Source organism: Nelumbo lutea, chromosome 3, assembly GCF_056320005.1.
Source record: "Nelumbo lutea isolate HS-2025 chromosome 3, American lotus-T2T, whole genome shotgun sequence".
NCBI classification, from domain to species: Eukaryota; Viridiplantae; Streptophyta; class Magnoliopsida; order Proteales; family Nelumbonaceae; genus Nelumbo; species Nelumbo lutea.
The window spans coordinates 52,024,473-52,052,134 of NC_142686.1; the positions used below are offsets into that span (position 1 = coordinate 52,024,473).

The following is a 27,662-nucleotide window of genomic DNA, read 5'->3' on the forward strand; positions in this document are numbered from 1 at the left end:
ATTCTTTTTCTCATTGAAGGTGGCAAAAAAAAAAAAAAAAAAAAAAAATCCTGGATTTCCACTTTCCATCCAGTCGAATGCAACCTTGCCCGGTCAAAAGCAAACTAAATCCGCTGGCACTGTTTTTGTTGGTTGAAGTGTGAATATCCGGAGCAGCAAAGGAAATTGTTTGGTTCTAATTTCTGACTTTTTTTTTCCTGCTTTTTCTCTTCTTGAGCTTGAAGTTTAGCCGTCTGGTGCACTGTTGCTCTCGACTCTCTTTTCGTCTGAGATGCTTGTATTTCCTTCCACCAACTCAAGCTCTGTTTCAAACCTTCCTTTTCCCAGTTTTTCTTTTACATCAGTGCTTCTATTTTATTCTCTTGGTATCGGTTTTAGGGTGCCAAGGGTGGTTTCTACCAGAGGGTCCTTTGAAAATGGGTTCTTTTTAGTTTTGTTTATTTATTTATATTTATTTATTTGTTTTTTCTTTCCAACTGGGCGTTCAATGTGCGATCCCTTATCTGGGGTTTAATGGAGGTTTCTTCTGTGTTGTTGTGATAGAGAAGATGGGTTTTCTTCTTTCTCTTGGGTGAAGGTTCTGAATTTTTTTCCTCTTCTTTCTGGGTTCGTGAAAATGAAGGATTTTCCAGGAACACCTGGGACTTTGACTGCGCTCATTCTTCGGATTTTACAGTGTTTATTCGCGGTTGGTTCAATAATTACAATGGCAACTGCACCAACCTTCTTCAATTCCACAGCTTTCTGGTATATTGCCTTTTCAGTTCAAATCAGCTTCTCAAACTTTTATTTTCATTATGAAATTGGCCGTCTTGTCATCTAATTAAAGCTGGTAAATCATGGTATATTATTCCTCGGAATATTACTGGATTTTTCACAAGGATTGGTGCTTAGTAGATGTCGGGATAATCCAAAGGCCTAGGTATTACCTCATTTTGATTCTGGAATGTTTACCCTTCTTGACTGGATGACAATTTATTGATCAGATCAATGTGACAAAAGTGGGGAAACTTTTGTCTTAGTTGTCGTGCCATCTTGCAGGTGATCTTATGAATGTAAGATGTTTCAATATCTACTTATAAAATCCCTACATCCTGAAGTTATTAGAGACCAGACCCTGGTTACTTCTTATCACATCGCTACTTGTCTCATTGACCCTTATTTGTGAAGAGAAATTCTGAGATAGAAGCAATTTCATAGTTTTTACTTTTATGTATTTTGAGAATGTCCCTGGTGTCATGTTGTTGGTGAACTCCAATTCTCCATATCTTCTGGAAATCTTAGTAGTTGATTCTTGGATGCCTAAATAACTTGGTAGGATTTTAGAGAATAATATTAGCATGGTTGCATCTTCAGTTGGTCTGAAAAGAGTCGGTTATTGATACTTCTGATGACAACATTAACTGTCACTTTTAGCTCTCTTGGAAACAAAATACTTCTTGTCTTCCCTTTTAATTTATTTGACCAATCTACTTGGAGCTAACATGTTCTCTTTTGAGTTGGATGAAATCTTCCAATTATGCCAGTTTTCTTGGTAGAAAAGTTGCTGAATAGAAGAGAGAAGAAGGAAGAGAAGAGAAGATTTGGAGTCAAAAAGTGAGGTTTGGTGGTGCCAACATTTTTATTTATATTAGGGCGACAAAATAAAAGAGGGAATATTACAACAGTGCCTTGGTAGTCGACTCTTCGTCTAGTTGTTGACTACTAGGAACAGTCTTCGTCTAGTAGTTAACTACTAGCAACAGAACACACTCCCCCTCAAGTTGGGACATAGATGTCAATCATGCCCAACTTGTCACACAGATCATTATGGCATAAGTGATGTAAACCCTTAGTGAAGATGCCTACAAGCTGCTTTTCAGAACTAACATAGGGTGTACATACTTCTCTGCTAACAAGTTTCTCCCTAATAAAGAACTTATCCACCTCATTGTGTTTGGTCCTATCATGAAGAAAAGGATTAGCTGCGGTGTTGATAGCTGCCTTGTTATCACAATATAAGGACATGGGATTATCCATAGTAAATCCCAGTTCTCCGAACAAATTCTTAATCCACATGATCTTAGCCACTCCATGAGGAATAGTCTGGTATTCAACTTCAGCACTAGACTTGGCCACAACACTTTGTTTCTTGCTTCTCATGTAATTAGGTTCCCTCCCACAAAGGTACAATAACCATTGGTGGATTTTCTGTCATCAACAGATCCAGCCCAATCTGCATATGTGCATACCTCAACTTTCAAATGCCCATGTTTTTGGAACAACCCAACACCTAGAAATTTCTTAAGATATTTGAGGACCCTGATAGAGTTCATCTTCTCCACTAGAGCAAATGTTTCTACATAGTCCACTCCATACACCTGAGTAAATCCTTTTATTACTAATCAAGCTGTATATCTTTCTATTGTACCGTCAATTCTATGCTTTACTGTAAAAACCCACTTACATCCTACTGGTTCTTTTCTTTTAGGAAGATCTACCAATTTCCATGTGCCATTTTTGTGTAAGACATTGATTTCCTCTTTCATTGCATCTATCCATTCAGGAATTAAGAGGGCTTTTGCCACACTTTTGGGAATAGGAACACCGTTAGTAGAGGAGAGGAAATCACTAAAAAAGGGTGAGATGTTCTCATAAGAGATAAAATGGGAAATAGGGTGATTTGTAGTACAAGACCTAACACCCTTTGAGCAATGGGAATGTTTAGGCCATCAACAGAAGAAGTATCAATTTTAATGGGATCAATCATATAAATGGGAACAAGAGTACTTGGTTGAATAGGATCTATCCCTTGGGAGTCCAATGGCACTGGCAGTTTAGCATCCGGATGCTCCACATTTCTTCAACTCAGCTGTCTCGTGTTGACGAAAAAATACATGAAATGAGGAAGGATCAAGAATAGAAGGTGAACCTGAGCATGTTTCTGCTCAACCCTACTACACTCCCCCTGAGGAGAAATGGAGAAGTAAGGGTCACTCGCAGAAAAGGACACATCCATGGAAATGTAGTATTTCCTGGAAATTGGATCAAAGCACCGATATCCCTTTTGGGAAGAGGGATACCCTAAGAAGACACAAGGAATGATGCGAGGATCAAGTTTACCACGGGTGGGGGACAAATTTTGGACGAAACAATGACACCCCAAAACACGAAGTGGAATAGGGAACATGGGAGCTTTTGGAAAAAGAAGTTGATGTGGGGCCACATACTTTAATCACTGAGAAGGCATACGACTGATGAGATAAGCAGCACATAGAGTAGCTTTAAGACAAAACCCGTTTTGGAACATTCATATGTACAAGTAACCCACAAGCAACTTTAAGAAAATGGTGATCTTTTCTTTTCGCAACACCATTTTGTTGAGGTGTTTGATCACAAGAGCTATGGTGAAGGGATCCACATGAAGCAAAAAATTCTATAAGGTCACTATGGAAATATTCTTTGGCATAGTCAGATTGGAAGATTTGGATCTTGGTTTGAATTGAGTAAAAACCATTTGTTGGAATTCTTTTACAATTTTAGGAACTTCTTCTCTTGACCGCAATGGATACACCCATGTATACTTGGAATAGTCATCAATGAGTGTAATAAAATATTTATAGCCAATCTCAAAAGGCAAAGTAATAGGGCCCCAAACATCAGCATAAACAATATGAAAAGGAAACTTAGATCTATTATTTTTCAAAGGAAAATAAGTTCAACATTATTTGCTCAACTAACAAGTTTGACACATAAAATCAGACACTAACACTAACTTAAATAGCTTAGGAAGCAACACTTTTAATGACTCAAAAGACAAATGATCAAGGCGATTGTGCCACAAAATAACTTGACTATTACCGACTCTTCCCCGAGGCCAAATCCTAAATAACACAAGAAGGGAAGAAGGTTATTGAACAATTTAAAGAATTTATTATACTACTAACAAAATACAAATTGATAGGCATTTTTGGAACATGTAGAAAAGCAAGTTGGGTCAAAAAAGGCTTACCACATCCGGGGGAGGTGTCCACCTGCGACCAAAGATAAAAGAGAACCAAGCCCAGATAAAGCACAAAAATGGACAAGAAATTAGTAGGTATGTGATCATTTTACCAGAATCCAAGCAGAGGCTACATACATGGGGTGACAGACAAAAATTTGGACCATACATGTTTTGTTCCTCCATTGTAATGGTCAATATTAATACTCAGTTCATTATTCTATCCTTTTTTTTTTTGAAGAGTAAAGAAGAATTTTTTTTAAAATTAAAAAGAAAATACAGCTTTAGAATGTATCAAGATAACACCCAAACAACTGAAACTATGAAAACATGTTTACATTGCAAGCTGGAATTTCAAGAACACCCCAGAAATTTTCTTCTAGGTCTACACTATTAAGTCGGTCAAATGTGGTAGAATCGAGACCCAGTTTGAAATAAGCTTTCCTACTGAGGCCACCACAGCTTCAATGCTTTTGGACTTGTCTTCGAACAACCGTTTGTTTCTTTCCTTCCAAAAGTCCAACATGCTGCAAAAGGGATGCAGCTCCACAATGTTTTTGCTTTCTTGCTTCCTTTAAACCTCGGTCAGGCTGAGAATATCTCTGCAGGTGAGGAAGGCTGGATTACTGGCATGCTGAAAAGAAAGGAATAAAATTTCCAGATGAAACTTTCCACTTCACAGGAGAAGAACAAGTGCAATATTGATTCCTCCTCTTTTCTGCAGAGGTAGCAGTAACTGGCCATAGAGAAACCGTTCTCTTCAAATGCTTTGTTGTTAGTATACTGTCTAGTGCTACCTGCCAAGCAAAGGCTTCCACTCTTCGTGGGACAGGGTTCGCCCATACTCCATCTACTTGATTAGCAGTTAATTCCTCCATGATCAGAGATAGATAGAAAGATTTCACTGAAAACATCACATCATTGCATTCCTTCCACCACAATCCATCACTAGAAGACAATGTTAGCTAGGACTATTCTAACTTATCTAGCAACAGCATGAACTCATCCGCTTCTTGATCCAGCAAAGATCATCTGAGGTTGGGACACCACACCAACTGATCACTTCTCATCTCATAACATTGTGCAATCACCACCTGATGTTTGGCTAGTCTTTAAGAGTCTTGGACAGATATCACACAGCTTCCCTGAAGGAAAATTTATATTTCTAAGGAGCTGAAATAGTTTGTTTTGCCCAAGAAATAATTGATAAGGAATCTCCTTCCACTTCAAGCTCTCTGACACCCATCTGTGTTGCCAGTTTTAGTCCTTGTAAGAGAGCCATAGTTGCCAAATCCAATTGACCCAGAGAATAAGGCCACAACTGCACCTTGGTGGTTTCTGAAAACCCCCCTATACTGCCCTCCCTGGATTACCAAAGAAGCTCCCATCAAAATTTAATTTCAGTTTGTTTGGCCTTGGAGGTTTCCATTCCATCATCACTACTTCTTTGTGTATATCTGTTTGTACCACTTCAGACCATTTCCATAATAAGTCATTTGTGGAAACATCTCTGAACAGCTCCAATGTTTTAGACCAATGTGCAGATCTGTCCATCTCTGAACAGTTTTACACAAATTGTACCTAGTAAAAGGGAGGAACATAGGTAGTGCATTATTGCACTGATGGCCTTCCAAGGAGAGGTTCTGTTTACCCTAGGCAGTACACCAACATCCCATCCATTGTCTAAGAGCCCATGAATGCTCACTAATCACCTTTGTCCACAGTTTATCCCTATCTTAAGGCAATCTCCAAAGCCACTTCCCTAATAGAGCTATTTTCCTTCTCTGTACATTCCCTAAGTCCTATGCCACATCTGAACTGATTCTCAGTTTCCTATTGTGAAAATTGGTCAAAAGGAACTCAAAACATCAAGAAGCTGGTAGTGACATTATATGCCTGGTTTGATGAGCCTCTGATTTTTCAAAATTTATTTTCTTTGTAGACAATCTGTGTCCTTTTCTGTACTGATTGGTGTTTGAGGAAATGGAGGTCGGTTGAATGCATCATATACTTTTATTCAAAAAATGCATTATATGCTTTTTATGGTACAAAATCTGTAGATTTCGTTCAGAAAGAAGCAAAACAAAAGATACGACCATCAAATTGAAAAAATACACAACTAAAGAAACATAAAACCAGGAAACAGAAAAATTATCCTACAGACTTTACTAAGGAAAACCAGAAAAAAAAATATCATTGAGTAAGATCGAAGAAAGTCAATCAGGAGTTGCACTGATAGCCAATCCTGATTTCTGAAAACCATGGGAAGCAGCAGCATGGGCTGCCTTGTTTCCTTCTCTGTTAACGAAGCTGAACCTGACACTAAAATTTTTCGTCAATTCCTAGATGTGTTTGATGATAAACCAAGATTCTTTCTCTGCTGCCATCTCATTGGGAATTAAACTTTGCATTATCTCTTTGCAATGTCCTTCCACTATCTCATTTTTTAGACTCTTTTCCTTAAGAAATTTCAGGCATTTTAGCATAGCAATAGCTTCTGATTGTTGGGGGGAAACAGCCTATGATTTTGCAAATTTTGCTGCCAGAAAAACTCCCTTTCTCATCTAGGATTATGAAACCAAAAGAAGTTGAGCCTGTTGCCAAAAAACCACCATCAGAGTTTGCCTTTATATAACCAAGGCCTGGTGGGCTCCAAAAACATTTACTGTGGCTATGACTGCCACTAGATGTTGCTGGAATTGAGGAGGGATTCAAGACCAACTCCCTTGCCTGTTGGAAATTCCTCATATACCTATTAGCATTCAGCACCATGCTTTTCCAAATTAGCCAAAGCAGAACAGCTGAGTATTCTAACAATTTGCTCTTTTTTGCTTCAGCTGAAGAGAGAGAATCAACCCAATCTCTCCACCAATCACTATAGCTGCCAATGCATTTAAAGCATAAACTTTTATCCCTAATTTGCTAACAAACCAGGTGCATCTAGCATCATTACAGAAGAAAAGAGTATGCATATTAGTATCTTGACCAAAGCCACAAATAGGGCAGGTAGGATCATCTATCACCCCTATGTTAGTCAAATTTGATTATGCTGCTTTACTATTCAAGCAGCACTTCCAAGTAAAACTTTTAACTTTAGGTTCTACTTCCATTGACTAGAGTTTACTCCAATGTTTCTTCAAAGGAACTAGGGTTTTAGGAGTGGAATTGGAAAATACTTATCCAACTCCTTTGCAATATAGTATGCTGACGGAACATTTGAGAGTTGATATCCCATTTCCAACACCTATTATTTGCATCAATTAGGTCTTTGACAAATTCCACACTAGGGTTTGCTGGACGGGAACCTTTTTTTTTTGATAATTAACAATAAAAATTTATTAAAAAGAAAAACTAGTTACAACTTAAAAGGCAAGTGTTAAGACAACACCCCCAAACCCAACAACATCTCCTACTACGCTCCTACATCAACACAACAAAAAAGAAAGAAAGAGAAGCCGCATTTGCAAACAACTGCATCACCAACAAAACAAGACTCGTTTTCAACCTGCCGTTGACCTGACCGGTTGAACCATTCAAATTGTCACCCGGCCATGATTTCGGGTTTGATTTTCGTGATACCCAAAAATTTGTCAAAAGTTGTTGACTAGGTAAAAACTATCTGACACGGACAGTCGGGCCGTTGACCTATTCGACTTGGTGACTGGGTCATGGGTTGTACATTAAACATGTACGCAAACTTTTGGAGGCCATAACTTTGCACTCTGATGTCCGATTGAGGTGATATTTTTTTTTCTTTTTGATTTTGGGTAACTTTTTGATATCTATGCATCCCAAGGTGCCATAGGTGCCTTGCCCCACTATTTTTTTTACAAATAAAAATTTAATATTTGAATTAAAATATAAATTAAACATAAAATAATGCATATATTATATGTAGATTATAATTATATATTATTTATTGATAAAATGTGTGTTTATACACACACAAATATATATATATATATATATATATATATATATATATATATATATATATATATACGCACATATTATTTATTGATAAAATATGTGTTTATACACACACAGATACATATATACACACATATATAAATATGTATATAACTATAGATATACTTAAATATATAAAATGCTGACATGGCATGGTCTAACTCGTTCAACTCGGACGGTTGAACCGGTGACCCACGACTTGAAGACAAAAATGGTTCAACCTCTGTGTCAGTTTTTAAAACATTGATAGGAACAGATCAATCTTCCACCTCACCAAACTCTTCTAAACCTCCATCCTCATCGCATATTCCCCCCCTAAGGCTTCAGAAGCCTTTCTCATATTCTCTTCCTTCCTCTTTCTTTCAAATAGTTCAAAAGCTTTCCTAGAAAAGCTTTCTCATCCTAGGAAAGACTTGCCAGTTTCCACCTCTTAATCAACTAGAGTCTTCAAATCTACACTTCCTTTCTTGACATCCCTTTCCTTCGGCAACACCTCAATAGAGGCCTCATCTCATCAGTTCAGTCCCTACTTGTAATCCCTGATAAGTCAATCTTTTTCGACTTCTCCCATTTCAGAAACCACCAGAGGAATCAACTTACCAGCCCCTTCGGAAGATGATGAAAATTCTAAACGAGGATTCACAAGACTCTAGATTTTGAGTTTTATTCCCCTTCTTTTAGATTCTTTTGTACTTGTTGGTCGGCCCAGATTCCACTAGACCATCTTTTAGCCTTGAAAAAACCTTTGTGACATGAACTATGTTGAGCTTACTTGAAGCTCCGGACTTCTTTGGAATCCTTAGAACATCACCACTTTCGACCAAACTAGACTCTTTGGCCTTTCGGCTTAAATCAACTCCCAGTCTTCCAACAACCACTTCAGATACCAAATAATCAGAATCGTTCCAAAGCCGAGCATCTTGATTTAACTATTTCAAGGCATTCACTTTCTCACCCTTACCTTCTTTAAAGCTACCTCCTTTTTCCTTGTCACCTCCTACCTCCCAGTCTTTGGACTCGTTGTTCGTTCCCTTTTCCATCATCTCCACCCTAAGCTCACTCACATTCCCTTCTCTTGACTCCCTCTCCGAGAGTCCCTCTAGGTGCTCGACCGTGGGATCCCTACTCTCGCATCCCAAGTCAAAGAAAGAAGAAATAGGACCCTGACCTTGCGTTTGATGTAAGCTTGCCATTGAAGAGCTCCCTCAGAGTTGATTCACCTACCTTAATCTCTGAGCAAGGCCCTTTCTCTTGAACATTAGAATGAATGGGGAACCATTGGTTTAAAGCAATTCAATTTTGGTAGCTAAGGATCTTCCCAAATTCTTCTGCCCTTCTCTTCATTTACAGCCTAACAGCCTCTGTGCTTAAGGATTTCTCTTGCAGCAAGCAGGTTTTTCCAACCCTGAGAGTCACTCTTATCTTGAGTTACAGACCAAAAACACTTGGACCCTAAATATTTTGCTTTGATTATTTTGGCCCATAGAGAGTTTGGCTAACAAGGTAGGTTAAAACAATAGATATCCCTGAATACCAATCCTTCATCCATCTTGTTTGTTGTAAGCTGATCCCACCCACCCAACAGATTTTCCTTTTTCCATCCTTCTCACCCCACCAGAAATTTCAAATAATTTTGTCCTTCTATTTACACAAACCCATGGGTTACAAGAAGCAAGACGTTGTATAAGTAGGGATAGCAGTCAATTGCTTTAATGAGGGTCTCCTTTCCGGCAGGGGACAAGAAATTACCCTTCCACTGCTTTGCCTTAGACTCCACTCTACTCAGAAGGTAGGAAAAAGCCTTAACCATAGATCTTCCTAGCTCTGATGACAGATCTAAATACACTAAGGGCTTACTAACCATTTTTATTCCCAGACTTTTCTATAACTTTTTGCAACTTATGGTGCAGATTTTTGCTGAAATAGACCTCAAATTTTTGGAAGTTTACCTGCTGCCTAGATGCTTCCCCATAACCCACAACTATTTTCTTGATTGCATCATTGCCAGCAAGGTCAGTTTTAAGAAGATATAAGAATCATCTAAAAAGAAGGCATGGCAAACAAAGGGGCAATTGCTAGCAAATGACACTTTAATGCCTGAGATGGTACCTACAAATTATAGCTTCTTAAGCATTCTAGAAAGCACATTTCAGAAAATCAGAAATATATAGAGGGAAAGAGGATCACCTTATCTAAAGCCTCTAGAAGGGGTGCCTCTTTAGTAGGACATCCATTTATCAGAGTTCTATAGGAAATAGATGTGGCACATCCATAGTCCACCCCACAATCTTCTCCCTGAATCCCATTTTACTATGGATAGCCTTGAGAAAGCTTCATTAGACACTATCATAGGCCTTATTCATGTCAAGCTTTAAATCCATAAGACCTTTTTTTTTTTTTTTGCTTCGTGTGTTTCATATGATGGAGGGTTTCATGGGCAATTAAAATATTATCTGAGATCATCCTAACCAGAAGAAAAACACTTTGGTGCTGATAACTCGGCCATGAATGGGCTTCAATCTATTTGTAATCATTTTTCCGATAATTTTATAGACTATGTTGCAAAGACTAATGGGTCTGAACTGGGTTGCTTCTTCAGGACACTTACACTTTAGATTATGGTAATGAAAGTTTCTTTAAATCTTTATGGATGTTCCCACTCCTAAAGAAATCCATAATAGCATCAGCACTACCTCCAACAATGTTCTAGTACCTTTGGAATAAAGAATTGGGGAAACCATCCAATCCTGGACCTTTCCTAGGGTTTATTTGAAATAGAGCTTCCTTGATTTCCTCATCATCTATCTCTCTCTAAAGCCACCAATTATCTTCCTCTATGACTCTTTCTAAATCATTTACCACTCTCTCTGTATTTCCAGTATTTGAGGAAGAAAACAATATTTTAAAATAGTTCTCCATCTCCTTAAAAATATCCTTGTGTCTAGAAATCCACTCCCCTTTACCATTTTTAATTTTTACAATTCAGTTATTGGCCCTTCTGTTCATAGTAGCTCTGTGGGAAAAATTTGTATTCCTGTCACCCAAAGCCATCCAATTCTGCCTTGACTTTTGAGCATATAACATCTCTCTCTTTAATTCCTCATGCGGTCTATTTTCCAAATCCAACACTTTCTCATTACTAAAATGACCCATGCAGTCCCATTTTGCCACTACTAACTCAGCTTTTACATTGTCTATCCTGTCTTGTATTTTCCCAAAAACTTATCTGTTCCAATTTCTAAGGGTGGATTGCAGTTTCTTGCATTTTCCTTTCAGCCTGGCTTGACTTGGACCTCTGCTCTTTTTTCCCCAAATATCTTTAATAAATCCTCATTCTTTATTCAAGGTCCACATGTCTTCAAACCTTAAAGATCTTCTGAGCTTTTCTTTTGGAGGGTTAGTGTCAAGAGCTATTGGGAGGCGATCTGATCCACTAGAATAGTGAATAAACCTAGTGTCTTCAAATGTACTTGTCCAACTTTCTTTACTGAGATCCATGCCAATTCTTTCCATGACATTTTCATCTCCATCTCTCTTATTGGTCCAAGTAAATCTCGGTTCATAAAAGGGAACACAACCGAGGTTGCAATGGATTATCATCTCTTATTGGTCCAAGTGAATTCTTTCCATGTATGCTTGAGAAAATGGAGATTTGGAGAAACAAAAGGGGGAGAGTAAGTGTGAAGAATTGATTGTGCAATGGGGTATCATCTAGATTCTTCTTGAACATGTTGCCACAAATGAATACACAGAAGACCGGAGGATGGAATAAATGCATGGTGTAAAGCGAACTAATTGATGATATTCTCACAGAACAAGAATTTTAGGTCCTCTAAATGTAACTGGTGATACATTTTTTTATGAGTACCTTGGCTGGTGATACTTAAACAGGAAAAGTTGAAAGGATTACCTAGTTGCACTCCTAATGGGATGGGGAATATTAAGGAACTGTATCATAACCCATTGCACTCCTAATGCTATTATCTTTGTGACTGATGTCCAACTAATATCATAACCCATTTTCTTTTAATTTGAAGGACATTAAGCCCTTCAATTATACGAGGTGAACAGTTAATTTTAGAAAAGCTCAGCTAAAGGATATTGATTTGTAACAAGGTAATGCCACAAGATTCTTGTGATCAATTAGGAATATCAAACTTCTCCACTTCTCAACATTGTGTATGGAGCAAATATAACCACCAATTTGAAGAATGACCTAAAAAATATGAGTGGGTTAGTGTGGATATGCATCCAACTTTGGGAAGATTTTCAGATTTGATCTGGTAAATACCAAAGAGTTAGATGTGTAAGGACAAGGGAGCATTTAGCTAGTCTAAACTGCATTAGTAAATGATTGGTTTTCAGATGTCATCTTGAAGCTTGTATTCCATGTTTTTGGATCAACAGGAGTCTAAAGGCTGAGGCTTGTCATAAGCATGAAATGTAACTTAACTGCAGCTTGCTTGACTGATCATATAGATGAAATCTAAAGTCTTGATGGATTTAGACTCCAGTAACTTTGATGAAGAGCTTCAATAGATGTGCCTTTTATGATTTAAGACAGACTATAAAGTTTTCAGTTCACTTAAATGGATTCAGAACTTTATAGAGTTCATAAAGGGTTACAGGACATGGCTGAAAGATTTAGTCTCAAAATCGATGGCACTATAATAATTGGGCTAGTATGTTCCTTCTATCTATAATGCTTAGACACTACACTCTTTATATTTACCATTGGTTTCTAGTCAAGTGTATTTGTGCTTATTCTTACCTGGTTTTCTTTTTTAATTCTGAAGAATTAAAAAATAAATAATTTTTGAGATGGGTAGAAATAGGGATGTCAATGGGATGGTTTAATCATGTAACCTGCCCATCATATTGGGATGGGGTTTGATATGCCCTTGATCAGATTAGGATTGGGTTCAGGTTGTGGAATGTCAATCCACTAAGGTTCCAGTATTCCATATTATGATGTATCCCATGCTTAGATTGCTACATCAAATTGATTGCCAAAGTGGATAAATATTTTAAAGTTGGAGCAGATTATTTTTAGGACATCTGTTGCCAAGATTGTAGTAATTGAAAAAATTAGTAAAAACATGTAGTCTTATCTTAAACCATTTACATACTGTGAGTTTGACTTCTTCCTAATATGCAGGAAATACTACCTGAGATAAATAGAAGGAAATTTTAACCTACAAAAATGTGTCATTCTCCTTTAGATAGCAACTGCACATCTTGGTTATTCAGAATTTCTTCTTATTCGAAAATGCACAAGTCTAAGGTGCCAATTTTTCAAGTATCCATTGTTACATTCTAAAGATGGTTTGGAGATCTCAGTAAAGCAATGAGGTAGTTCATCAAGTTTTCTTCTTTGAATTCGTATCTTAGATTGATATATCTGGAGTTCCTTTTGTTCTTCATCGGTAATGAATCTAGAATACTTCAAGTTGTCTTAAGTATTCATGGGCAAGTAGCGGATAGCTGGGACTCTAGAGTTTCAACTAGGGCTATGAGAGCTTCTCCTTGGAAATCAATTCATGCCATACTTCTTTTCTTCCTCTAATCAGGTATGATATGTGCTCCGGTAACTGTGTGAAATTTTGGGATCGTGTTTGGGTGGGAAGCACTCCGTTGAAAGAACTTTTCCCTTCCTTGTATTCTTTATCACAGTTTAAAAATGAGCCTGTCTCCACTGTTTTGACCACCTCTAATTCAACCATTGGTTGGAATTTGGGTTTTAGAAGGGCCCTTAGAGAACCGGAACTGAACCTCATTGCTGACCTGCTAAATATCCTTGAGGGGGTGGTTATTGACCCCCTTAGGAGGGATAGTAGGATTTGGGCTCCTTCTCCTTCGGGTATCTTCTCTTTCTCCTCTTTCTTCAAGGAACTGGCTCATTCCCCTCCTGTCTTTGGAATCCCTTTTCCAGTTTTGGAAGTCTGGGGTAGACCAATTCCTCCCAGAATTAGTGTTTTTTTGTTGGAAAACGTGGGGTTACTAGTTCAGACCTGAAAATAGAATTGTATATATTCCCAGGATTGTGGAAGAATTGATTTAGAAAGTTTTTTCTTTCTATTTTTGTACTTTCTATTTTCTCTTCTTTCTATTTTTTCTTCTTCTATTTTCTTTTCTTTCTATTTTTTCTTTCTTTCTATTTATTACAGCAGCTTACTATCACATTGCAGCAATCTAAAGGAAACAATAAACAGGAGTTCTTCAAATTGGTACACCAGGGGTTGTTATTTTCTCTAAAGGGGAACCTAAATAACACATTAATCTGCTCCAAGTGTTAAAATACAGCTTTGTTTTAGGGTTATTTTAGTCTTTTCCCTTCTTTAAATCAGTGTTTTTTTGTCTCTATTCTCAAGCATTTGTATACAGGGGTAATAGTGTAATTTTACCTTTTATTATAAATTAAACATTCTGGGCGGCAGTTCTCTTCTTCGAAAGAAACTGCAGAGCCCTATTCTGTTTGACCCTTCTTCTCCTCTTCTTCTTCTTCTTCATCCCTTCTCCTTCTAGGCTCATACCAAAAGCCTTCTTTTTATTTATTTAATTAAATACAGGCCTGATAACATGGTATCAGAGCCTGGTTGATCGAGTTTCCTGACTGCATCAGTGAAGGATGCCTGCAACTGGTTCGACTGAGTTTTTTATACCAATACGAGAAGAAAGGAAGGGGAAGAACCTAAAAGGACTGATCGCCCAGAAGGTTTAGAGGCTTCTATGCCTCAACCTGCATCGTTGGTTGACTGTTTGGTGGTGGTTTAGACTCCCTCTACTTGGCAGTTCGAAGAGGGACTGTGAATATGAAGTTTGGTTGTTTCTTGGTTGCGGTTGATGTGTTTGGTGGGTTATTTTCTAGGAATTGGGAGGTTGGTTGACTCGTAGAAGAAGTTTTTATGCTGATGTTCCAGGTTTATGGATTGCAGCTATGCTGTTGAAGTTTCAAGAACAATAGTCAAGTCGGTTGAATGCTGTTGTTGAGTCGGGAAGGTGTTCGTCTAGGGAGAGTATTGCAGAAGTAACTGATGGCTACCTCTGGCAGTGAATGCAAAACTAGTGTGATGGTACAACCTGATTTCATGGCTGTACAAATGACGTCGGTCAAACTTAATGGTACCAACTACGTACCATGGGCAAAGTCGGTGGAGGTAAATTTGACGGTGAGAGCAAAGTTAAAATATAAAGAAAACAAACCAGACCCAGGAGCTGCAGGGTATGATGATTGGATCCATGAGAATGCACAGATTATGACATGTCTTTGGAACAGTATGGAACCTCATATCAATGTGAACCTAATGTTCTTTGACGCTGCGAAAGAAATTTGGGAACATGCTAAGCAGTTGTATTCTGGACAAGACAATGTAACTAGAATCTATCAATTGTATCAGGAGAATTTTCAATTACAGCAAGGTGATAGGAGTGTGGAAGAGTACTATGCTTGCTTGAAGAGTTTGCGGAATCAATTGGATTCGTATCGGCCTCTTTCGGTTGATCTCAAAGTGTGTTAAGTTCATAAATTTGCTGAACTGGGAGCAGGTTACTAAGATATTCTAGTCACAGCTTAAAAAAATAATAATAAAGAAGAGAAAAGGGCTTTCTTATAAGCCCAATCAATCCTATTGGTGGGCTGAAACGTTTTAGTAAAGAAAGGGGCCTGCAGTCTAGTATAGTGAACAACGGGCCCCAAGTTATTTGGGCTTATTTATAATGCAATAAGCATTTAATGGGCCTGTAGTAGAGCCCATTTAGTGGAACAGCATGCCCTAGAAGAATAAATCCATTTTAATTAATTTCTTGTGAGGTGTTCCACTTATTTATGAGGGGGTGCCACTTGTCCTATTCTAACAAGATGACTATTTTCCCTCCTTTAACCACTTGAAGTGGGGGGACACATGTCACCCTAGGGGAGATAGTTATTTTCCCTCCTCTAACTACTTTAAGTGGGGGGGGCACATGTCACCTAGGAAGAAGGATTTGTTTTCCCTCCTCTAACCACTTGAAGTGGGGGGGCACATGTCACCCTAGGAAGAAGGATTTGTTTTCCCTCCTCTAACCACTTGAAGTGGGGGGGACACATGTCACCCTAGGAAGGAGTTATTTTCCCTCCTCTAACCACTTGAAGTGGGGGGACACTTGTCACCTTAGGAAGGAAAAGTTTTGTTTCCCCTCCTTAACCCATTTTAAGTGGGGTGACACTTGGCACTCTAAGAAGAGGGGAGTGGGGAGTTATTAACCACCTCCCTCCTCTATATAAACCCCTCTCCTACAAGGAGAAGAAGCTAATGCCCTTTTTGTTGGCTATTACTAATTGATTTGCAGGATTTCTAGCATTAAGAAACAAGTGGGAAGAGAAAAGAGAAGAAGATTGGTGTGGAGAGCACAAAAGGAAAAGGAAGAAGGTAGGGAATCTTGTGTTCTTCCTACACCTCTTCAATATGATACTACTTGTGCTTCTCACATGAGATGGAAACCCATATTCTATCAATTCCTCTCACTCCTTTCTTTCTTCCTTTTATTTTTTCTTTTCTTCTTTGTTTCATATTGAAATACATGTAAGGAGACAACCATCTACAGCCTTGTTCATGAAACTTGGCTGATTATGGTTTCTTTACAACCTACTAACCATGTGAGGGGAAAAACCATCTATAGCCTTGTTCATGAAACTTGGCTGATTATGGTTCCTCACAGCATGATAATGCATACAACCATAATTTAAAGGCCGTCTGTAGCCTTATTGATGAAACATGCTTTTTATGATACCTATTTACTTGTTATGCATACAATGTTTGTTTCTTTATATGTTGGTTTTTTCTCAAATAAAGAGGGAATATATACCAGAGTTTTCAAAGGAAAATTCTGTAGAAAATTCATACTTAGTTTAGTCTCTATTCATTGGTACTTCTGAATCAGAATCAAAAGGTTTTCTTTGCCCCTAGCAGAGATGTAATTAAGGGAATATCTACGTGATTTTCTGAATGGGGATTACCCAAATAACAAAAATCCCAGTTATTAGTCTAATTGGGTGAATTATGTTATGTGAGAAATTATACTAAAAAAATTTCCACTAACAAAGTGCAAAAACAATAGAGAGATCAGTTGGATGTGGCACGTTTTCTTTCCAGATTGAGGACTAAATTTGAACCAATGAGTGCCCATATTTTAGGTAGCAGTGACATACCTACACTATCAGAAGTCTTCACCAGAGTAAGAAGGGTTATGAGTCCACATACAGATAACTCTCTAGCGTTAGAGAAGTCAGCCCTAGCCGCAACCAGAGGTGATAGAGGTGGCTCACGTGGTAGAAGTAGCTATCCCAAAAGTAGTAACCGTGGTGTGAGAGGAGGTCACAATGGTGGTAGAGATGGGAACTTTAGAGGTCATGGTGTCAATATTGCTGGTTGAGGAATGATCAAAAAATGCAGCTATTGTGGACGGGAAGGACACATTGTGAACTATTGTTATAATCTACATGGCCCACCTTCTACTTGGGCCAATCATGCTACTGTAGAAGGAGATAGTGGTACTACGAGAGATGACTCCATTGCTTTAGGTACTGGGAAGGAGAAGGAAATGGTTTCCATCACCCGAGAAGAGTATGAAGAACTTCGTCTGTCTTCTTCTTTCGGTAATACTGCAACTCTTGCAAAGTTAGGTACAACATGTCTTGTTTCTTCCTTTAAACCATGGATTGTTGATTCTGGGGCCTCAGATCACATGACTGGGTCCTCAGACCTGTTTGCATCTTTATCCCCTCCCTCTACCGCCCAATTGGTTACTCTGGCTGATGGTACTACATCCCGTGTTTCTGGTACTAGTGATGTTTTGTTACATTCTGATTTTACTTTACCATCGGTCCTATATGTTCCTAAATTTCCTTTTAGTCTTATGTCTGCCAGTAAGTTGACAAAATCTTTGAATTGCTCCATCTCATTCTTTCCATCTTATTACATTTTTCAAGATCTCAAGATGGGGAAGACGATTGGTGGCGGGCATGAAGTTGGAGGACTGTATTATCTTGATGGTGGTGGGTCACAAACAACTCTTTATTCCTCTATTACACCATTGTAGCGGCACTATTGGATGGGTCATCCTTCTCTTCCATCTCTCAAGAGTCTTGTTCCAGAGGTTGTGTCTGTTCGTGAGTTATAGTGTGAAGCTTGTCAGCTTAGTAAACATCATCGTGTCTCTTTTGTTCCAAGGGAACCTACTAGAGTCTCGAATCTTTTTGAACTTGTTCATTCAAATGTTTAGGGTCCTTGTCTAGTTGAATCTTACAATGGTTTTAAATATTTTATTTCCTTTGTTGATGATTTTTCAAAAATGACTTGGATTTATTTAATGAAATCTCGTACAAAGGTGTTTGATATATTTCTTTCCTTTTGTGTTGAAATTAAGAATCAATTTGTTATCTCCATTAAATACTTTCAATTTGGCAATGCAAAAGAATATTTTCAATGCCCATTCCGTATGTTCTCTGAATCTCATGGCATAATACATCAATCATCCTGCTTCTCTACTCCACAACAAAATGGAGTAGCTGAGCGGAAGAATAGACATTTACTTGACACTGCTCGGGCACTTTTGATTCAAATGTCAGTTCCAAAAAAATATTGGAGTGATGTTGTTCTTACTTTTTGCTTTCTCATTAATCATATGCCATCTTCCGTTTTAAGTGGCTCATCTCCTTTTTCTATTGTCTTTCCTTCTCAATCTCCACTCCCTTTGCCTCCGCGTATCTTTGGTTACACTTGTTTTGTTCATCACTTAGGGCGGTTGTTGGATAAGTTGGACGCTCGTGCTCTTAAATGTGTCTTTCTAGGGTACACTCAGACCTAGAAAGGATATTAGTGCTATAGTCCTTCCCTTTGGCGCTCCTTTGTTATTCCTGATGTGACTTTCTTTGAAAATGTTCCTTTTTCTTCCTCACCCGAACCTACTTCCCTTGATACTCTATCCCCACCTCTTCTTCCCTTACCAGTGGAGGAGGTGTCTGTGCCTACTCCTACTGTTCAAGAGTCAATGTGACCACCGACCCATCGAGTGTATGCTCACGACCCTCGTGGTATTGTGTTTCAACCTTCTCCATCCCTATCTCCGCCATAAGCGGCTCCTCCGTCGACGAATCCATCTCACCTTGATCTTCCCACTATGCTTCGCAAAGGTAAACATGCTTGTACTGAACATCCTATATCTCATTATGTTTCATTTGCCCATTTATCTCCATCCTATCGGAATTTTGTATCCCTTTTATCATCTGTGTTTGTTCCTAGATCTCTTCAAGATGCTCTTCTCTCTTCGGAATGGAAAAGGACGATGGATGAGGAATTTTATGCTCTTCAATCTAATCATACTTGGGACCTCACTTCTCTGCCTCCAGGAAAGAAAGCAGTTGGTTGTCGGTGGGTTTACACTGTTAAGCATCTTGCCAATGGTAATGTGAAGTATAAGGCACGCTTAGTAGCCAAATGGTATACACAAACCTATGGTGTTGATTATACTGATACCTTTTCACTTGTAGCTAAAATGGGTTCGGTCCGAGTGCTTATTTCCCTGGGTGCACACTTTGATTGGCCATTGTTCCAGTTGGATATTAAAAATGCATTTCTTCACGGTGACCTAGAAGAGGAGGTGTATATGGAGCAACCTCCAGGGGGAGGAAGGTAAGGTGTGTCAGTTGAAGAAAGCAATTTATGGGTTGAAGCAATCTCCGAGGGCTTGGTTTGGGAGATTCAATAGTGTAGTACAACGGTTTGGGATAACACAATGTAGGGTTGATCATTCAGTGTTCAATAGAGACACTACCTCTGGGAAGATTGTGTTAGCAGTCTATGTTGATGACATCATTATCATAAGAAGTGATGAGCATGGCATTGAAAAGCTCAAACGATTTTCACAAAACCAGTTCCAGACAAAGGACTTGGGGAACTTGAAATATTTTTTGGGCATAGAAGTGGCAAGGTCAAAGTTGGGAATCTCTCTCTCACAAAGGAAGTATGTGCTTGACCTATTGGAAGAAACTGGCCTTTTAGGGGCAAAGCTAGTGGATACCCCTATAGATCCAAATGTGAAGATGTCTGATAGTGAGGGGGAGCTCCTAGATGATCCTGGACAGTACAAGAGAGTAGTTGGAAAACTGATTTATTTAACCATTACAAGACTTGACATTTCCTTCAGCGTTGGATTATTGAGCCAATTCATGCAGAACCCAAGGATAACCCATTGGGAAGGTATTGTTAGAGTTCTACGCTATTTGAAGGGGGCTCTAGGTAAAGGGTTGTTGTATAAGAAAGAGGGAGAACCTTCCTTGGAAGGATACATAGATGCTGATTGGGCAAGGTCGGTTACTGATAGGAAATCAACAACTGGTTACTGCACCTTTTTGGTAGGGAATTTGATTACTTGGAAAAGCAAGAAGCAGAATGTGGTGGTTAGGAGTAGTGCTGAGGCCGAGTACAAAGCCATGGCCCACACTACATGTGAGTTGGTGTGGTTGAGACAATTGTTACAAGAGATGGGAATATCAATCACAACCCCCATGAAGCTATTTTGTGACAACCAGGCTGCCATTCATATCTCTTCCAATCCAGTGTATCATGAGAGGACCAAACACATAGAGGTGGATTGCCACTTTGTTAGAGAAAAGGTGGCCAGTGGAGAAATCATTACCCCATTCGTGAAGTCTGAAGATCAATTAGCTGATTTGTTTACCAAAGGCTTGAGTGGTGCTCGGATGAAATACATTTATAACAGGTTGGAGTTGTATGATATATATGCTCCAACTTGAGGGGGAGTGTTAAAATACAGCTTTGTTTTAGGGTCATTTTAGTCTTTTCCCTTCTTTAAATCAATGTTTATTTGTCTCTATTCTCAAGCATTTATATACAGGGGTAATAGTGTAATTTTACCTTTTATGATGAATTAAACATTCTGGGCGGCAGTTCTCTTCTTCGAAAGAAACTACAGAGCCTTTTTCTGTTCGACCCTTCTCTTCTTCTTCATCCCTTCTCCTTCTAGGCTCATACCAGAAGCCTTCTTTTTTTTTATTTAATTAAATACAAATCCAATAACAATAAGAAAGAAGGATACAACTCTTGTAGGGAAATGGTTATGGAGATGGCCTTTAGAGAGGGAAAATTTGTGGATTGAGATAGTGGCTAGAATACATGGGAGATTGGAGAATGGTTGGGATGTTGGTGTGTATCATGAAGGGCTACCTTGGCAGCACCTTGGAAAGCAATTCATAGCCTCCTCCCTCAGTTCCTTAGGTATATCAGGTATGGTGTTTGCTTGAGGAACTTAATTCATTTTTGGGAAGATATTTGGTTTGGTAGCCAACCTTTAAAGGAATTGTTCCCTTCTTTGTATTCTATCTCTTTGTATAAAAATGAGGTGATTTCGAATTTTCTTGTCCTTCTTTGCCTATGAGTCTTAATTAGGACTTTGGGTTTTGACAAGGGTTGAGAGATGAGGAGGCTATTTGTCTTTCAAAGCTTCTTCTTCTTCTTGATAATCTCTACTTAGAGCTCTCTAAACCAGATAGAAGAGTTTGGTGCCCAAGTCCTAAAGGTTTATTTTCTTGTGCTTCCTTTTGTAAAGCTCTTTGCTAGTCCCCTTCCTGTCTGTCCTTTCCTTGGAAAGAAATTTGATTTCAGTTGATTCCCCCTAAAATTAAGGCTTTTTGTTGGGAAGTGGCTTTTGGGAAAATTAACACTCTAGGTTCCTTGCAAAAGAAGAGACCTTTTCTATGTATTTTCCCAAATTAGTGCACTCTATGTAAATCCAATGGTGACCACTTACTAATCTCCTGCTCATTTGCTATAGAAATTTGAGATTGGTTTTTTTCTTTCTTTGGGTGTAGGTGGAATATTCCAATGGAGATTAAAATGTTGTTTGATCCATCTAACCTCTGCTTTGCCAAAGAGAAGGGGAAAAATAATGTGGAGGTGCATTAGAGCAGTAGTGGTCTAGACACTATGGGAAGAAAGAAATGCCAAAATCTTCCAAGAGAAGGAAAGAAGCAAACAACAAATTATGGAGTGTGTAATGACCAGGGTTATACATTGTTTGCTTCTAGTTCAGTACAGAAGGTAAAAGCAAGGATGGTTTGGACACCTCCCATTGAAGATATTTCTGAAACTAAACTTTGATGGGAGCAGTCAAGGCAACCTAGGTCCATTTGGAATAGGAGGGGCTATAAGAGACAAGGAAGGGAATTTAAGAGCACTCTTTTCAGGACCAATGGGGAATGGAGACTTTCCAAAGGCAGAACTATATCAATTCCTACAAGGCACTCAGATTGCAAAAGAGTTAGGTGTGGAGAGTTTGGTAATAGAAGGGGACTCCAAGGTGGTGGTGGGTTGGCTAAAAGACCCACCAAGATCCAACCCAACATTTGTGGCCCATGACCCAACCCAACATTTGTGGAGGAGAAGCTGAGGGGGAAATTTTATTGAGGTCTATGGTGGATGTGTCGGACTTGGGTTGCTGCATATTTGTGTCCCATAATTTGAAAGAGAAGAAAGCCTTACCAGTTACCAACAATGATGTCTGAAGACGAAATGGAGGATCTTCTAAAGAATGCACCTTGTTCGATTCAATTTTGCCTGTCCAATGAGGTGTTGAAGAGGTTGTAGAGGAGACTTCAACAGATAGGTTATGCCTTAAACTGGAAATCTTCTACATGACCAAATCCTTGATGAACTGGTTGTGTTTGAAACAATGTTGTAAACTCTCTGGAGGAAAGAAGGTATAGTTGTTAAAGACACAACTTGATGAACTCAATAGAATAATACTTGATTGGAGACATATTGAGCAAAAGTTGAAGATGAAAATCCGACCCTTATCATGTTATGTTTGTTACCTCCTTATTTGAACATTTTGTTGATACCATATTGTATGGGGGAGATAGTATCTTTTTGGATGATGTTAAAGCAGCTTTGAACTCTAAATAGTTGAAAAGACGGGTGTCAATTAGGTTGAGAATCAGGTAGATGGCTTGATTGCGAGAGGTAGAACAAAAGATAAGGGATCAGGTGGTAGAGACATTTATACAAATCAAGATCAAATCTAAATCTCGGAAAGTTAAGTTTTATGAATATCACGAGGTTGGGCACATAAGAAAGAATTGTCCAAAGTGCAAAGATAAAAGGAAGAAGTCTAAAAGAACTCTAAAGCTGTAAATGTTGCTAATGAAGGACAAAGTTCTAATGATGCTGAAAATGTTTTTGAAGTGTCTATCAATTGCTCAGGTGATGAGTGGATTCTTGATTCAGGTTGTACATTTTCACATTTTTCCTGATAAAAAATGGTTTTCCACCTACAAGGCAGTGAATGGTGGTACAATGTTGTTGGGGAACAACAAAGGGCTCTCTGTTGTTTGTGTGGGCACAGTTCAGATTAAGATGTATGATAGTATTGTTAGGACATTGGAGGTTCGGCATGTTCCAAAAATAAAGAAAAACCTCGTATCTTTGAGCATTGAAGATTCCCTTGGTTATCACTTTTCAATTGAAGGTGGAGTCTTGAAGGTTTCTAAAGGTGCTCTGGCTGTGATGAAAGGGAAGTTAGTGGCCTCTATTGGTTGTTTTGATGTCTCTTCTTTAGCTGATTTGATTTTGTCTCCAGTCAGTTATGGCATATGTGTCTAGGGCATATGAATGAGAGGAGTATGGAAAAGCTGAACAAAGGGGTTTTGCTGTGTGGCCAGAGTCTAGTAAGTTGGATTTCTATGTGCATTATGTTAGTGCGGGGTGAAGTTTAGTGTAGCTATTCATAAAACCAAAGGTACAATTGATTATCACTCTAATCTTTGTGGTCCTCCAGTTATAAGGGTGGTTCACAATATTTGTTGACATTTATTGATGACTATTCAAGAAAGTTCTAGGTGCATTGTCTTGAAAAACAAGAGTTATGTGTTTGTCACATTCAACTAATGGAAAGCTTTGATTAAAAAGAAGACTGGTAAGAAAATAAAGCATTTGAGAACAGATAGTGGCTTGGAGTTCTATTAAGGTGAATTTGATGACCTCTGGAAGAATGAGTGAATTGTTAAACACCATACTATCAGAAAATACCACAGTAGAATAGTGTTGCAGAATGGATGAACAGAACACTCTTGGAGAGAGTACATTGCATGTTCTCACATGCTGGTTTGTCAAAAGTGTTTTAGGTTGAAATTGTAAACATGGTTTGCTACTTGGTTAATATATCTCTTTCAACATTTATTGAGTTAAAAGACTTTTAAGGAGGTATGGTCTGGTTCTCATGTTGATTTTTTCAAATTGAAAATATTTGGTTGTCCTGCATGTTCTCATGTGAAGTGATTAACTTGGGCCTAGGGAAAAGAAATATATACTCCTAGGTTATGTAGTTGGGGTGAAAGGATACAAGTTGTGGTGTACGGATCCCAAGTCACCCAAGTTTATCACTAGCAAGGATATGACCTTTGATGAGTCTGCTACACTCTATGAGGGAAATGGATCTGTTGATATTGATAGGGATGAAGGAGTTGGAAGTTGAAACTCCAAAGACAGTGAGAGATGGTACTTCAATTCAGCCTATTCATGATGAATTACGTGATCCTCAGTTGAAGATGCACCTGAGGAATAATGATATAGTATTGCCACAAGCAGACAGAGGAGGCAAGTAAGACCATCTCAGAGATACGGTTATGATGATTTAGTTGCATTTGCTTTGTGGAGGACATTGATGGTCATGATCCATGTTCTTATGGAGAGGCTATCTTTTGTGATGGGTCATTTCAGTGGATGACTACTATGAGTGAAGAGATTGAGGCTCTCCACAAGACTCAAACTTGGGAGCTTGTGAGACCACCACAAGGCCTGAGGATTGTAGGGTGCAAATGGGTTTACAAGAGGAAAGATGGAATCCCAGTGGTTGAAGATGCAAGGTGCAAGGCATGTTTAGTGGCTAAGGGCTTTACACAAAGAGGTGTTGACTTAAATGAAGTATTTTCTCGAGTTGTGAAGCAAAGTTTTATTGTATGTTGCTTGCTATAGTTGCTTTATTTGACTTGGAGCTTGAGTAGCTTGATGTCAAGAAGCATTTTTACATGGTGAACTTAAGGGGAAATTTTACATGCATTAACCGGAAGGTTTCTTTGTTTTAGGTAACGAAGACCATATGTGTTAAAGCAGTCTCCTAGGCAGTGGTATAAGCGGGTTAACACTTTTATTACACTTATTTTATTTTATTTTTGGCTTTAGTTGCAATAGGATTATTAATGGGCATTTAGAGTTGTTTTAGGAGCATCAATTTGACATTTCTTCAAACACCAGAAATTGGTTTCAGATCATGGGTTTGTGATTTCATGACAGATGCCACTTCAGCCAGACCATTGAGACTTTGCCCCATAGAACAAGGGCATCAATTTGGCATTTCTTCAAACTCTCCCAATTGGTTTCAGATCTTAGGTTTGTGATTTCATAACAGATGCCACCTCAGCCAGAGCATTGAGACTTTGCCCCATAGAACAAGGGCATCGATTTGGCATTTATTCAAACTCTCCCAATTGGTTTCAGATCTTAGGTTTGTGATTTCATAACAGATGCCACCTCAGCCAGAGCATTGAGACTTTGCCCCATAGAACAAGGGCATCAATTTGGCATTTCTTCAAACTCTCCCAATTGGTTTCAGATCTTAGGTTTGTGATTTCATAACAGATGCCACCTGGGCATCAATTTGGCATTTCTTCAAACTCTCCCAATTGGTTTCAGATCTTAGGTTTGTGATTTCATAACAGATGCCACCTCAGCCAGAGCATTGAGACTTTGCCCCTTAGAGCAAGGAGTATCAATTTGGCATTTCTTCAAATATCCCTGCATGGATTTCTATGCAAAGCATTTTTTTTGGCTGTTTTTAACTCAAAATGGTCTCAAAGCAAGAGGTCTACTGAGATGGCAGCATTGCTACTTGAAATGCACACGGTGCCAAACAGTAGCATCATTTGTCCTCAACATGTCTTAGGGGATTAAAAGCATAGACACTGCTAATTTTTCTAAATTATTGGATCTACTGCCTGTAGTTTTCATTTCTGTGTCTTAGTATAATGTTGTTCATTGTTGTAGGTGGAGGTTTTTAATCTTATTCTGAACTTTATGTTGTCCATTGCAGCTACCTGATTGCTTCAATGGGTTTGCAAGTCATCTGGAGCTTTGGACTGGCATCAATGGATGCATACGCCTTGGCAAGAAAGAAGATCCTTCACAATACTACTTTGGTCAGCCTCTTTGTTGTTGGAGACTGGGTTAGCCTCACTTAAAGTTTCTAAAATGCCTTTGCTCTTTTATTGAATCCAAGTAACTTGTGTTTCTATTCAAGTCAACATCTAATGGTCTTGGATGTATTATTACAGGTCACAGCTACATTGTCTCTAGCAGCAGCATCCTCTGCAGCAGGGGTAACTGTTTTATACACCAGAGATTTGAGAGGCTACAGTGTGCCAGACTGCCCAAAATTCCAGATGTCAGTCTGCCTGGCCTTTGTGAGCTGGATGATGATTGAGATATCTTCTCTTATCATGTTTTGGCTTCTGGCTGCAGGTTAGGACTTCTTTTGAACAGTTCTATCCTTGTTTCAATGGAAAATGAGAAAGCAAAAAAATGTACAGGATACAAAATTCAACAGCTAAATGAATGGAAGCCTCTCTAACTCAGAGCTGGGCTATGGTAGGAACGGTAAAGGATTCAAGTCTAAGAAGCGAAGGTTGGATGCCTGGAAAAAAAAATATTTCTATGGAGAATGTTGAAAGACGAAACTGTGTATAAAAAAAAAAAGAAAAAGAAAAAGAAAATTGAAAGTATTCTATCCGACGAAATTTGAAGAATTGTCTTTGGAGGTTCCAATGTCACTGCTAATTTTTTTACACAGCTTTTGGTTTTAGGGCAATAATTTTACATCAAAATTTGGACCTCTGTTGGTATTCCAATTCATCCAGAATGGTCGTCACTAGACTCACTGCCCCCCTCCGGTCAATCATGCGACATAATTCTCAAAAACCAACTGATGGTGAAACTGGTTTCATTATCCAACAACCATCTAATTTGCATTGTCAATAAAACCATGCCAACTTCTGATTGCTGTTTCATCGTTAGTATAACTGGAATAATTTAAACACTAGATTCTGTTTCGGCCTGATGAACAATGAGAGATGAACGCGATCGGTGAAAGTTAGTAAGACTTACCAAAGAACAGGATGGATCAAGGTGTGAATTCTCATCATGTTTGGATGGTGACCATGATACATCTTCAGCAAATTATGGCAGTTATGCTCAAGAGGAATCTCCTCTGGTTTACTAAAAAACATGTGTATGGTGAACTAATGACAAGGATCAAAATGTCTTCAGCACATGGGCCTGTATCTTAACTCGCTTTTATTTTTTTTGAAGGGGTCTTTTTTTTTTCCAATCTGGTTCTTAGGGGTTGGTTTAACGCCCGTCTACCCTCTGAATCAGTGGCAGAGCCATGAATTTTCTTTTTCGGGGACAGTCTGGTTCTATTACATTGTTTCAAAGAAAAAATAAGTTTTTTTTTCTGAGTTGGAGGAGTGCTAAAGAGTATTTCTTTACATTTTAGTTGATTTTGGTGGGGGAGGGCAAAAACCCAGTTTATTAGATTTTCATCCAACCTCCAATAGCTCACTTAGTAACCACATATAAGTGATGGATTTAATAAAAGGGGTGGG

General features: G+C 38.6%; 1 protein-coding gene across 4 annotated transcripts; it reads left to right on the plus strand.

The window, feature by feature from the left end:
• Positions 1–26,890, plus strand: LOC148864953 (CASP-like protein 5B3). Of its 4 annotated transcripts, none has more exons than XM_088981310.1 (4): positions 1–747; positions 26,093–26,225; positions 26,334–26,443; positions 26,521–26,890. In XM_088981310.1, the coding sequence occupies exons 1-4, from the start codon at positions 617–619 to the stop codon at positions 26,627–26,629; spliced, it is 483 nt and encodes a 160-aa protein (XP_088837436.1). In that variant the 5' UTR covers positions 1–616; the 3' UTR covers positions 26,630–26,890. The 4 variants fall into 4 exon arrangements, with proteins under 4 accessions (XP_088837436.1, XP_088837435.1, XP_088837438.1 ...); XM_088981309.1 differs by having other exon boundaries at positions 48–747; positions 26,334–26,520; positions 26,589–26,890; XM_088981312.1 differs by having other exon boundaries at positions 53–747; positions 26,093–26,198; positions 26,521–26,866.
• Positions 26,891–27,662: the final 772 nt, after the last annotated feature.

Bases quoted from the DNA above. Each gene is read 5' to 3' on its own strand.
- LOC148864953 (XM_088981309.1), top strand. From the start codon at position 617: ATGAAGGATTTTCCAGGAACACCTGGGACTTTGACTGCGCTCATTCTT. The intron at 748-26,092 runs GTATATTGCCTT...TGTCCATTGCAG, and splicing joins TTCAATTCCACAGCTTTCTG to CTACCTGATTGCTTCAATGG. The intron at 26,226-26,333 runs GTTAGCCTCACT...GTATTATTACAG, and splicing joins TCTTTGTTGTTGGAGACTGG to GTCACAGCTACATTGTCTCT.